Source organism: Staurois parvus, unplaced genomic scaffold, assembly GCF_062004578.1.
Source record: "Staurois parvus isolate SC_StPar_1 unplaced genomic scaffold, SC_StPar_1.0 ptg000586l, whole genome shotgun sequence".
In the NCBI taxonomy this organism is placed as follows: domain Eukaryota; kingdom Metazoa; phylum Chordata; class Amphibia; order Anura; family Ranidae; genus Staurois; species Staurois parvus.
Genome location: NW_028318382.1, coordinates 892,617 through 906,406, shown reverse-complemented (window position 1 = coordinate 906,406; position 13,790 = coordinate 892,617). Strand labels below are relative to the sequence as shown.

The 13,790-nt window shown below is 41.0% G+C and overlaps 1 protein-coding gene across 21 annotated transcripts in view; it reads left to right on the top strand.

Annotated features, from left to right (window-relative positions):
- The window catches only part of CAMK2B (calcium/calmodulin dependent protein kinase II beta), a 208,684-nt gene that overhangs the window by 132,928 nt on the left and 61,966 nt on the right, over positions 1-13,790 (top strand). For all 21 annotated transcript variants that reach the window (XM_089692420.1, XM_089692427.1, XM_089692417.1 and 18 more), the window contains exon 5: positions 10,829-10,894. In XM_089692420.1, the coding sequence (XP_089548546.1) occupies positions 10,829-10,894 (66 nt within the window). The remainder of the gene's footprint in view (positions 1-10,828; positions 10,895-13,790) is intronic.

Below are 13,790 nucleotides of genomic sequence, written 5' to 3'. Positions count from 1 at the left end.
TGATTAAAAAAAAACAAAGAGAAAAATGTCTTATGTCTTAGAGCAGACAGAAGTCATCCATTCAATTAAAGACAGTTAAAACTGAAGGCTTGCTGGGACACAAAGGGTATACAGGACTTTTTATACAGCTTTGTTTTGACAGTGTCCAGTCACCTGAAGGCAACTGCATAACACAATGATTTCAGAATTACCACCCTGTGTACTGTAATGTACAACTAAGAATTAGCATCTTTAAAAATATATTATCTACATTTGTGTTCTGGACTTGAAAACAAAAAAAAAAGATTAAAAAACACACTTTTTTTAAAGGCAAATATGAAATGTTGCATATGTTTATTTGATATTTATGACTTGAATGTAGCAAGTGGTACACTCAGACCTATTCTGATACAATTGTATGCTATTCTCTCATATACTGTGAATAGCTATTGTAAATTGGTCTCCTGCTATTCAGATCTATTCATAGCACACCACTGAATGAATCAGAGGAGTTACTAAACCTCTTCCCTCTGTTAGTTCTTAGTGTCAAGTGGATCCTCATTTAAATGTAGGCAGTCAAAAAGCGAGTGCCCTGTGTTAAACCTTTTTCTATGAAATTAAGATGTTTTACAAGTGGAAGAAATGAAACAAAAGCTCAGTTTATTAATGTAAAAATATTTTTCATTTAATTATAACGTTAATGAAGAAGCAATAGGCTGGCTTCACTCCTGTGTCATGCATCAATGCATGCATGTTGTGCCACATGTTAACATGTGTTGTACTAAGTCAGCCCATTCTTTTTTAATTGACTGCCAACGCCATTGCACCAAAAATGCACCTGAATCCTAATTGTGAATACACCACATGGCAAAGCATGGTAGTGCGTTATTTATAATGTGCTGCGAAGCATTCAATGCAATGCTATACTATACATGGACCTCACTATGTGGGATTGGCCTGTGATGTTTGCTTTGGGCACTGGATCCTGGGTTGGAAGCTCACCTTGCCAAGAAGTGCAAAGTGCGTATTAAGCTGCACGGTGCTGTACAGGGACAGGCCATGGTCTATTTCAATGATTCTGAGTTTCAAAAGACCTTCTCTGGGGTGTGCCCACCATGATGGTTGAAGACTGGGTTCCTGACTTTAATACTTTAAAAAACATTATCAGCAAAGCACAGCACACTTTGCAGCTTAGAGGACATGAGTGTTATTAACTTTATTGTGGCACCCCCTGCTATTTTGTCTCAAAGCTTCTCAGCAAGAGCACTGGGCCAAAAAAGACCAATAGCATAAGTTCAGCAGGCAGTCTACAGGAGACCAGAACACCTCTCAGGGCGATAGCTGTTCCCTTGTCCCAGAGCAGAACCTTGTCTCTCTCTCAGGCACGCACCATGCATCCTGTCTGACAAAAGCAGATTTCTAGGAAAACTCTTTTATCTCTGTGCTCATGAGCCGGATTTTGAGGCTAAACGTTTGTTCTGCTGAACATGCTTGTAACAAGTGCCTTCTGCACATGTTTTTTGATGGTGAATACCCTTTTGGGTTACTCCTTTAGAAATCAAGAAAGTGACTGAATTTATCTGGGGAAAGGTACCCCACAAGAGGCCTAAGACTTCTACCCATATAGCTTCTACCTTTACTCTACTTTCAAGGCATCATCCTCAAAGCCAAGGCTTATCACTTCCTTTCTAAATATAAATAGCAACAGTATAATCAGATAGATTTTCAGATTTCATGTATTTATGAAAGGAAGCATCCTACAAAGACATAATTAATTGTAGTACATGCACAAGATCCCCCCTCACTAATTCCTCCGTTTAGTCAGAAGCAGACTCTCAGGTACAAGCACAATATACACGTTCATTAGAACACAGAGGAGATTGAGGCAAAAAGTACAACAATCACCAAACTACAATACATGTGGATAGATAGCACAAAAAACCTGTAGATGGCATGTGGACACTCAGGATGAGGCGGAAGTGATTGTAGTATATGCAAAATATCTCCCCATGGTTCCTCTATCTAGACAGAAGCAAACTTCCAGCTACAATCACCATATACATTTTCATTAGAACATAGAAGCTAAAAAAAACTTCAGCAATTAAAGTGTTATTAAAGGCATTTTTTTAAATAAAAACAATAAACATGTTATACTCACCTACTCTGTGCAATGGTATTGCACAGAGCTGCCCCGAACCTCCTTTTCTCTACGTGCTCTCATAGCAAGCTGCTTGCCATGGGGGCACAAAGTGCATGCTCACTCACAAGCTATGTGTGTCTATGGAACCAGGCTGCTTCCTCTTTACAGCATTTGATTGACAACCGCAGAAGCCAATTGCCCAAGTCTCTGTGTGAAGAGGAAGAGAGGGAAGAGAAGAGATGACGCCGTGCACAACACTGGATCATTTGAGGACTCAGGTAAGTATGTAGGGAGTTGAGGGAGGACAAAAAGCCATAAAACTTTTTTTTATCCTAATGAAGGGAATGCATTAACCTCCCTAACGGTATTCCCGAGTGTAGCTTGGGGTAAAATGTCTGTACCAAAAGCGGTAACCCCGAGCTACACTCGGGCTTACCATGCAGCGCTGTATAGGGAGTCCCTGCAGCACTTACCTTGTCATTTGCTCTAGCGATGTGTCCCCTGCAGCGTCCCCGGCCATCTCCTCCGGCAGACGCCGGCATCCGGCTCCTGTGTTCCGGTCCCTGTGACGGCGGGACGTACGGGCACCGCCGGCGGTGGGAAATTTGAAAATTTAAAAAAAGTCATTTTTTTTCAAAACGATTTTACATAGTAAAACATTGCTGTTTCAACCCATTTCACATACATATTGTCCCTAGTGCTTTGTCCTGTCCCCTGTCTGCATTTTGAATGTTCTTTCTGCCTGGAAACTTAGAAAAGTCCACGGCGTCCAAAAAGTGTCCCTTTAGGTCAAAAGCGGGTTTAGATCAGCTAGAGAACAGCGATAGTAAATCAGAACCACTTGCAGAATTGAGTGATAATGATTCGTGGGGAAATTCGTCATCAGATACTGAAAACGATTTTGCGACTTTGCTCAGCAATGTGCGAACTTGGCGCTATATTTCAAATTTCAGTGTTTTCGGTTTGATTATATTATTGAATTAAATGTAATATTATTATATTATTTTTTATGATTATTTATTAAATTATAATTTATGATTTTGTGTTTCAAATTTTATCATACCCGGGATGTTTAATAGACTCCTGTTCGGACAGATTTCAGTGAGTTATTCCTAAATATTACAGCCTACAATAAAAAAAGTACATATTTCCATGCAAAATAATGGTACCGCTTTCAGCACCAAAAATTTGAAATAATCATACCCCTAGGGAGGTTAAGGTAACAAACGTTTTGGCTTTAGAACCACTTTAACAAACATATGGAAAGCAAAAAAAAACCCTTCATCTGGCATGTGGACACTCCGGATCAAGTGAAGTTGAATGTAGCTATGCACCTAATCTCCCAACAGTTCCTCTATCTAGACAGAAACCGACTCTTAGCATATGCATTTTCATCAGACCGGGAAGAAATTCAGGGAAAAAGTACAGCAAATAACGAACATCAATACAGATGGCATGCGGACACTCAGGATAAGGTGGAGATGGGAATCATAATTTTTTTTTTTGTAAAGACCCCTTTCTCAAGTGACATGGTGCTTGTAGCTGAGAGTCTGCTTTTTTTCTAGATAGATGAACTGTGGGGAGATCTTGTGCATGTTTTACAATAATCTCCACTTGATTCTGAATGTCCACATGCCAGCTAAAGCTTCTTTCTGGTATCTATTCATATGTTTGTTAATTGCTGTAGTTTTTGCCTGGATCTCCTCCCTGTTCTAATGAAAATATATGGTACTTGTAGCTGAGAGTCTGCTTCTGTCGTGACAGAGGAACTGCCGGGAGATCTTGTGCATGTACTACAATTTATTATGTCTTTATATGATGCTTCCTTTCATAAATACATGAAATCTGAAAAGCCAGGTGTTTAGTGACACCTATTATTTAGAGGGTATTATTCCTAGGTTTTTCCTGAGGAAATCCAAACCATGCTTATATCACCAACGCATATGTAACAACTCTTTTATGTACTGATGTTCTTATCTGGATGTACTTCTATTCAACTTCCTTTTGTTGAAAGTCCTTGCCCAGCAAGCCCTCCCAGAAGCCCTCCCCACAATGAAGGGATGCCTTTGCCCTTTGTAGGGGAAGGTCTGTTAGTCTTTGTGCCACTCTGGATCCAAGATGTCCTAAACGTCTGGGTTTAAAATAGAGTTTCTATCCCTGCCACTCCTCAATTCTTATTTTCTAATCTGCCAGCTTCAGACCAAAAGAAAGGCAGATTTGTTGATCATCTTGTACCAACTTTAGGCACAAGGATTGGTTGTATCAATTCCTTCAGAAAAATGTTTTCAAGGTTTCTATTCAAACCTATTCACAGTGCAGATTGTGGTACCTAAAATTTCTAGAACTTAAACACACTCATAAAGAACTTCTCTTACATAGGACAGATCTAGTGCATTGTTCCTACATGAAGCTGAGGGGCAGGCCCAAACTGATCATAGGGCACACCGGACATTGGCCCGGAGGGCCTGGGCCACCTGGACAGGAGAGGCAGCCGGTTGACACATAGAGGACCGTGCATTTCTCAGTTCCTCTATGTGCCGCCCAGCCGCCTCACCTATCAATCTCCTGCATGCGGACAGCTCTTGTATGCTCCTCAGCAGCCGCCCCCCCCATCTCCTCCAGCGTCCCCCTTCCTCATCTCCTCCAGTGGCCCCCTCCCCCATCTCCTCAAGCAGCCCCCCCATCTCCTCCAGTGTCCCCCCTCATCTCCTCCAGTACCCCCCTCATCTCCTCCAGCAGCTCACTCCGTCATCTGCTCCAGTGCCCCCCCTCATCTCCTCCAGCAGCTCACTCCCTCATCTGCTCCAGTGGCCCCCCCTCATCTCCTCCAGCGGTCCCCTCCCTCATCTCCTCCAGTGCCCCCCCTCATCTCCTCCAGCGGCCCCCTCCTCTCATCTCCTCCAGCGGCTCCCTACCTCATCTCCTCCAGCTTCTCCCCCTCTCATCTCCTCCAGCGCCCCCCCTCATCTCCTCCAACGGCCCCCTCCCTCATCTCCTTCAGTGGCCCCCTCCCTTATCTTTCTCTATCTCCTGTTTCTTGTCTTTCTTTCTTTCTCTCTCTGTCTCCCGTTTCTCTCTTTTTTCTTTCTTTCTTTCTTTCTTTCTTTCTTTCTTTCTTTCTTTCTTTCTTTCCCTCCTTCTATAAATTTTTAAAATGTTCTGGCAGGACAACTCTCACAAATGCATAATTGGCTCACACTGAATAAAAAAAACACCTCATCTCACCAAATTGGCCCAGAAAAACATGATACACAGACATACTCAGACTTCTGGCGGATGAGCTTTGGCCTTTTCCAAAATGACCAGGCTCACTGGCTCAAAACCTCCATTCCATTCTGCTACTCTGTCACTGGCTTTAACAGCATGACAGTTGAAACCCAAGTCATAAAGGATAGGGGTATCTCTGACTCAGTCATTCCCACTTTCCAAGGAAATCCAACTCATGCAAGATTTCTCATTGCACATGTAAAGTCTTCCTTATATTGTGCAAGGACAGAAGGTTTAACTCTAGAGAATACTGTATTACTCAGATTTTGACCTTTCTTCAGCCTGGTTTTGACTAGTGGTTGACCCTGAGTACTCTCAAGGGATAGGTTTCTTCTTTATCCATCCTCTTACAAGAACCCCTTGCCACAAATTCCCTTATCAGGATTTTACAGGGAGTTGCTCATATCATTCCCTTATTTTGAACACCTGTGTCACAATCACAATCTAAATTTGGTGCTCTCTACTCTTTAGAGAACCTCCTTTGAACTAATTAGAAACATCCTTTTTAAAGACCTCACCTTTAAGGCTGCAGTCTTGGTTGCCATCACGTGTGTTAGGTGTTTCTGTGTTAGTAGCTCTCTCTTGAAGTGAGCCATTTCTTGTCTTGAACAAGGTGATTTTGAGACCCAAACTTTCCTTTTTGCCTAAGGTGATCTCCTCTTTCCACCTCATTGAGGACATTGTCCCCTTTCCTCTGTTCTGCCCCCAATACATGACAAGGAAATTGCCCTGCATTGCCTGGATGTGGTCTGGACTTTCAGGGTCTACCTGAAAGCTACAGCCTCTATTTGTCCAACTTTTTCCTGCCAGTGGGTCCTCGTGAAGGACACCCTGCTATCAGACAACTAATTTCCAGGGCTTATGGCCTTATGAAGAAGTTTCCGCTCATTCCTATCAGAGCCCATCCAACCAGAGCTGTTGGTATATTCTGGGTTTTTCAGCATCAAGCCTCTGCATGCCAGAATTACAAGACTATTACCTGGTCCTCTGTTCACGTGTTTTCCAAGTTCTACAAGGTCTCAGTAATTTGAGCTTTGGTCCCAAGGTTCTTCAGGCTGTTGCTTGGGTACTTCCCATGATCTATGAACGTGTCCTCTAATCTACAATTAAGATAATAGTAATTTTCACTTACCTGTAAATTCCTTATCTTGGAGCACAATACAAGACACAGTAAAGGACACAGGTCCATCCATCTGATCCTTACTGCTTGCTAAAAAAACTGGAGGTTTGCAGAGTGGGCAGGGTTTTATGGGCATGATCTAGGGGTGGTCCTAGCAAAATTGTTTTCAATCACCTAAAGGTAGCAGCATATAACTAATACCAGCAGCAGAAACTAAATACTAGTTTTGTGTTCTGTACTGTACTCCAAGATAAAGAATTTACCTGAAAATCAAAATTTCTATTTTTTTACCTAACTGAAAAATTGAGAATGTGCTTTAAATATTTCTCTAGAATAGTTTAAGAATGTCAATTTGTAATTCACTTTAAGCCAATATATAGTATATCTATATATCTGAGGCTCTGTTAGGGCTTGTTTACACCTGCAACACGGACTGCTGTGCCTCTAAAAGCAGCCCATTGTGGGATACTTTTTAGCTGTTGGCAGTTAAAGGAATAACACTTGGGAAGTGGTAACAATAAAGCTCCCATAAAATACTGCTGCTTACCAGTCCTTAGATGAGGTAGCTGCATTAATTTTTTGTCCTAAGAACATTTTCAGCAAGTATTGAAAATACTTGTGATCTTCTGAGACCTGTAGCGTCCTTGCCATTTTCTCTGACCTTACCTAAAAGAACAAACAACCATAACTTTAGACTTCTTCCACATGGTACTAAAATGGCCACATTTTTTACTGATTTGAAATTAGATGCATTGCTTTCTATGGAACAATGCACACAGCTGAGTAATGATCAGTAATACTGTGATGAGTACAGAGCCATCAAACAAAACTAGTTTTTTTTTTCATCTGAGTGCAGTAATTTAAGCTCATACGCATGTTTTCACGTCTATAAGCATGTTTACACAAATATAAATGAGTATATTACAACACTCGCAATGAAGAAGAATTTTACTTGTCTATAAATTTACGCCTTATTATGTAATCAGCCACAATGTAAGGGAAATGACAGGCATAACTACCTTCATAGACACAGTAGAAAGGTAAGTGTAACTTATCAGGCACAGGATATAGAAAATAAAGAAAATGAAAGGAAGGAAAAAGGAAAAAAAATGAAACTAATGCAACCACCACAGCTAGGGACTGGTGAAAAATGTGTTTTAGACCTACAGTATATACACTATATTGCCAAAAGTATTGGGACACCGCTCCAAATCATTGAATTTAGGTGTTCCAATCACCTCCATGGCCACAGGTGTATAAAATGAAGCACCTAGGCATGTAGACTGCTTCTACAAACATTTGTGAAAGAATGGGTAGTTCTCAGGAGCCCAGTGACTTCCAGCGTGGTACCGTGATAGGTTGCCACCTGTGCAATAAGTCCATCCGTGAAATTTCCTTGCTACTAAATATTCCACGGTCAACTGTTAGTGGTATTATAACAGTGAAAGTAGAAGCAACTGGGAACAACAGCAACTCGGCTACGAAGTGGTAGGCCACGTAAAATGACAGAGTGGGGCAGCGCATGCTGAAGCACACAATGCGCAGAAATCTCCAACTGCCTGCAGAGTCAATAGCTAAAGACCTCCAAACTTCATGTGGGTTTCAGATTAGCACAGCAGTGCGTAGAGAGCTTCATGGAATGGGTTTCCATGGCCAAGCAGCTGCATCCAAGCCTTACATCACCAAATGCAATGCTAAGCGTCGAATGTAGCAGTGTAAAGTAAGCCATCACTGGACTCTAGAGCAGTGGAGACGTGTTCTCTGGATTGAGGAATCACAGTTCTCTGTCTGGCAATCTGATGGACGTGTCTAGGTTTGGCGGCTGTCCGGAGAACGGTACTTGCCTGACTGCATTGTGCCAAGTGTTAAGTTTGATGGAGGGGGATTATGGTGTGGGGTTGTTTTTCAGGTGTTGGGCTTGGCCCCTTGATTCCAGTGAAAGGAACTCTTAAAGCAGTGTTTCTAAATCTTTTTTCCTTTGAGGAACCCTTTGAAAAAAGTTTAAGATCTTGGGGAACCCCTGAAAAAAAATTTCAGATCTACAGCTCACGAAACATTGGATCTGATCAGCGTGCTGTAGATGAAGCACATGGCTGGATGAGGAGGTGACATTCAGTGTATGGCAACACTGAATGCAGAGAGGGGGAGCAAAGAGTAGGAGCATGTGGCTGGATGAGACTGCATGTATCAGGAGGTGAGATCATAATAGCTTTATGTACCTTTATGGCATAATAACAAAAAGCTACTATCATCTCACATCCTACTACATTCAGTCTGATCCAGCTATGTGCTCCAGCTCTCTGCAGTGTGCATCACTACTGTCATACACTGGATGTCACCTCCTGCCTCCTTTCTGCCCCTCCTCAAGCACTCTGCATCTCTAAGATCTCACCTCACATACAGCCACATGCTCTGGGGGCTTTCTGCTTCCTCCTCCCCACTCTGCAATGCTGCGGCTGTAACAGGATCTCACCTCCTGACCCAGTCATGTGCTCCAGTGGCTAGCAGCTCTCTGCCCTCCTCCCTACACCACCTCTTGCAATCTGTAGCTGTAGGCTCTCACCTCCCAATGCAAGCCACGTGCTCCTGCTCTGTTTCAGCGCTGTCACAGAAAGCTGCCACCTCCTTCTTCTGTTCCTGCACTCAGCGCTACTCCTGGCCCTGCCCTGTAACTTTATATGGGCTGGAACTACAGTGCTTTGAAAAAGTATTTATACCCCTTGAAAATTTCCACATTTTGTCATGTTACAACCAAAAACGTAAATGTATTTTATTAGGATTTTATGTGATAGACCAACACAAATTGGCATATAATTGTGAAGTGGAAGGAAAATGAGAAATGGTTTTCAAAATTTTTTACAAATAAATATCTGAAAAGCGTGGCGTGCATTTGTATTCAGCCCCCTGAGTCAATACTTTGTAGAACCAACTTTCGCTGCAATTACAGCTGCAAGTCTTTTTGGGTATGTCTCTACCAACTGCACATCTAGAGAGTGAAATGTTTGCCCATTCTTCTTTGCAAAATATAGGGTGGGCAACTCAACTTGAACCCTATGGACTAAGACTGGGATGCCGTTAAAGTTCATATGTGTGTAAAGGCACATATGTGTCATGTGTCCTATTACTTTTGGCAATATAGTGTAGTTGTCTGTAAAATTTTACAAAGAAGACACATTTTTGGCATAGCCTGTATGGCTTTAGCTTTGTACAGGACAGGAGAAAATATTAGTACATTCTTTATTCAAATGTCCCCTTTTGTACCCCAATGACAATTATGTAAACAACAATATTAGTTTATTCTTATTGTTTTACTGCAGCAATGTAGTAAGACCAAGTCCCTGGGGAACAGCATGGTTGAGAGTGGAAACTAAGCAGGCTTTTGGGCTGACCTGCTAAGGTATTTGAGAATCTACTCAAACATTTTTTGAATACTTAATTCAATTATTTAATCACATGAAAAACATCTGCACATGATTGGATTTTCAAAGTGACAAGAATTTTACATGAATGTAAAACTGAAGTGAACATTTTCACACTTTTGTGAGACAAGATTCTCAATCCCTTTAATAAAACAGCCTCAATGAATGTTATCATGTTTAAATCTCTATTATTATTATTTTTCTGTATTTACAGTATATAGACCTATCAGTTTGGGCAGCTTGTTACAAATTACAAAGACAGTAGAGTTACAATACTATTCAAGACAAAAGTGATGAGAGGGCCCTGCTCATCAGAGCTTACAATCTAAAAAGGGAAGGGCAAGTGATACAAAAGGTAGCTACTTGGCGCAGATCAGTTGTTTGAGAAGGTAAAATTTCAGTTATTGGGTAGAGGAAGGTTAGAATTCCCTGAAGAGATGCATTTTCAGGGATCACCCAAAGGCAGACAGAGATAGTCAAACAGATTGAGAGTTCCAGAGGAAGGGAGAGGCTCTGGAGAAATCATAGAGGTGAGCATGAGGAGGAGATGAGGAGGCAAGAGAGCAGGAATTTTGGAATGAGCAAAGAGGATGGTTTAAGAAATATTTTTAGACAAGGTTGGTAATATAGCTCAGGGCAGAGTTGCAGATGGCTTAGTATATTGTTAGTATTTTGAATTTTGTGGAAGCCGGTAGAGGGATTTGCAGAAAAAGGCAAGGGACACTGAGCAGTTGGTAAAGTGGATGAGATCTATAGGATAAGTGTACCAGTAAGTAAAGAGTTGGATTTAAAACATGCAGATGTGGTAAGACAAACTTTATGCTGAACGCATCTTCATTATAATATATTTCATTATATATTTGTGTTCATTTAAGAGGTTTTCATCTATCTCTTGCATTTCAGAGTCACAGGAGGGGAGTTGTTTGAAGACATTGTGGCAAGAGAATATTACAGTGAAGCAGATGCAAGGTGGGTATTATCCATTACTAGAGTTCCCCTTCTCCTTTCCCTTCTCACCCATGTCCCCTCCCAGCCATTTTCAGGTTAATTCAAGTCCTGTGCTGTATTAGCTATGCCACTAAACTCAGGGTTGATACATATGAGAAAAAATGTTTTACTCATACGTTTATGAGCCAGTGATTTTTCATTTGAAGTAGAAGCTCTTACACTTCATATCTTAAAGAAGTAATCCCTCTGTCTACCTTCACATTCACTAAACACAAATTAAATAAAAAAAATCACCACAACCAAAAACCCATTGTTTATTTTGTCAGCACTCTGTGTCAACACTCTGCTTCAGGACTATACACTTTGATCTTGAACACAATATCACCCCAGTAATGGGATTTCCCTGCAGCCATTTTCTAACTGAGCATACTATACAGATTCTTCTGAGCTCTGGAGATTTACTAACATTTCCAATGATATATATGGAAGGGGACACTGTGGATGTTGGCAGCACAGTGCCTTGAAAAAGTATTCATACCCCTTACATTTTCCACATTTTGTCATGTTACAACCAAAAACATGAACTTATTTTATTGGGATTTTATGTGATAGACCAACACAAAGTGGCACATAATTGTGAAGTGGAAGGAAAATGATAAATGGTTTTCAAATTTGTTTACAAATAAGTATATGAAAATTGTGGCGTACGTTTGTATTTACCTTTACTCTGATACCCCTAACTAAAATCTAGTGGAACTAATTGCCTTCAGAAGTCACCTAATTAGTAACTAGAGTCCACCTGTGTGTAATTTAATCTCAGTATAAATACAGCTGTTTTGTGAATCCCTCAGAGGTTTGTTAAAGACCATTAGTGAACAAACAGCATCATGAAGGCCTATGAACACACCAGACAGGTCAGGAATAAAGTTGTGAAGAAGTTTAAAGCAGAGTTAGGTTATAAAAAATTATCCCAAGCTTTGAAGATCTCATAGAGCACTGTTCAATCTATCATCCGAAAATGGAAAGAGTATGGCACAACTGCAAACCTACCAAGACATGGCCGTCCACCTAAACTGACAGGCCAGGCAAGGAGAGCATTGAACAAATAAGCAGCCAAGAGGCCCATGGTAACTCTGGAGGAGCTGCAGAGATCCACAGCTCAGGTTGGATAGTCTGTGCACAGGACAACTATTAGTCGTGCACTCCACAAATCTGACTTTTATGGAAGACTGGCAAGAAGAAAGCCGTTATTGAAAGAAAGGCATAAGAAGTCCCATTTGCAGTTTGTGAGAAGCCATGTGGGGGACACAGAAAACATGTGGAAGAAGGTGCTCTGGTCAGATGAGACCAAAATTGAACTTTTTGACCTAAAAGCAAAATGCTATGTGTGGCAGAAAACTAACACTGCACATCACTCTGAACACACCATCCTCAACGTGAAACATGGTGGTGGCAGCATCATGTTGTGGGGATGCTTTTCTTCAGCAGGGACAAGGAAGTTGGTCAGAGTTGATGGGAAGAGGGATAGAGCCAAAAACAGAGAAATCTTAGCAGAAAACCTGTTAGAGTCTGCAAAAGACTTGAGACTGAGGCAGAGGTTCACCTTCCAGCAAGATAACGACCCTAAACATACAGCCAGAGCTACAATGGAATGGTTTAGATCAAAGCATACTGATATGTTAGAACGGCTCAGTCAAAGTCCAGACCTAAATCCAATTGAAAATCTGTGGCAAAACTTGCTGTTCACAGACACTCTCCATCCAATCTGAAAGAGCTTAAGCTATTTTGCAAAGAAGGATGGGCAAACATTTCACTCTTTGATGTGCAAAGCTGGTAGAGACATACCCAAAAAGACTTGCAGCTGTAATTACAGCAAAAGCAGGTTCTACAAAGTAATGACTCGGGAAAGGGGGGGCTGAATACAAATGCATGCCACACTTTTCAGATATTTATTTTTAAAAACCTTTGAAAGCCATTTCTCATTTTCCTTCCACTTCACAATTATGTGCTACTTTGTGTTGGTCTATCACATAAAATCCTAATAAAATACATTTACGTTTTTGGTTGTAACATGACAAAATGTGAACATTTTCAGGGGGTATGAATACTTTTTCAAGGCACTGTATCAACCAATCGCATACTAAATATATTTTTTCTAGTACAAGCTAAAGAGAACACGCTAACATTTAGTTGGTTGTTGTGCTAACTATGTATTTCCTACTTTTTTCTAACATAAATCAACAACTACTGTGCTTAAATCGGAGCATTTAATCAACATTCACAGCATTTAGCTGCCTATTGGAGGTCAGTGTGAGAAATGCAGCATTGCCTGCTATAGTGCAAGTGCAGAGGTGTTATTAAACTCCCCAATGCCTCTAAAATTGCTGTAGTCCCAGCAGGACCTTGAAATATTTATACTGAGATTTGCATTCCAACACCAATGGGTTTATTTGTTATGGTTGGGCAAAGAGCAGTAATGAAGTGCAAAGTGTTGTAAGCCCTATCTGGCAATCAGGGTGGATTTTTTCCTGTAAAATAGAAGTGTGATTTGTTCCTACACTTTGCATGAAGTTCCTGCATTTTGCACTACCATACTAAGTAAGACCATAAAAATACCCAGGGTGACATTCTTTGCTGTAGCATTTAAAATGTGTCCCTGTACAGTCCTGCATGCTGCCCCTTTTCTGATGTGATGTTTTGTGATGTTAAGACACTGTTTTTCTCCTCTTGTCCCTTCTCCCTTTTTTCAATCTATGTCTTCCCTTTTTTTCCCTTTTGTTGTGACATATTGGTCTTGATCAAAATGTTCCTCTGCAAACTACCATCTCACTGACCCTGAATGCATTGCCTAATTTAACCCTATCATTAATTTACTACATACCTCCTAACTACACCTACTATTATTTACCCTCCTTTG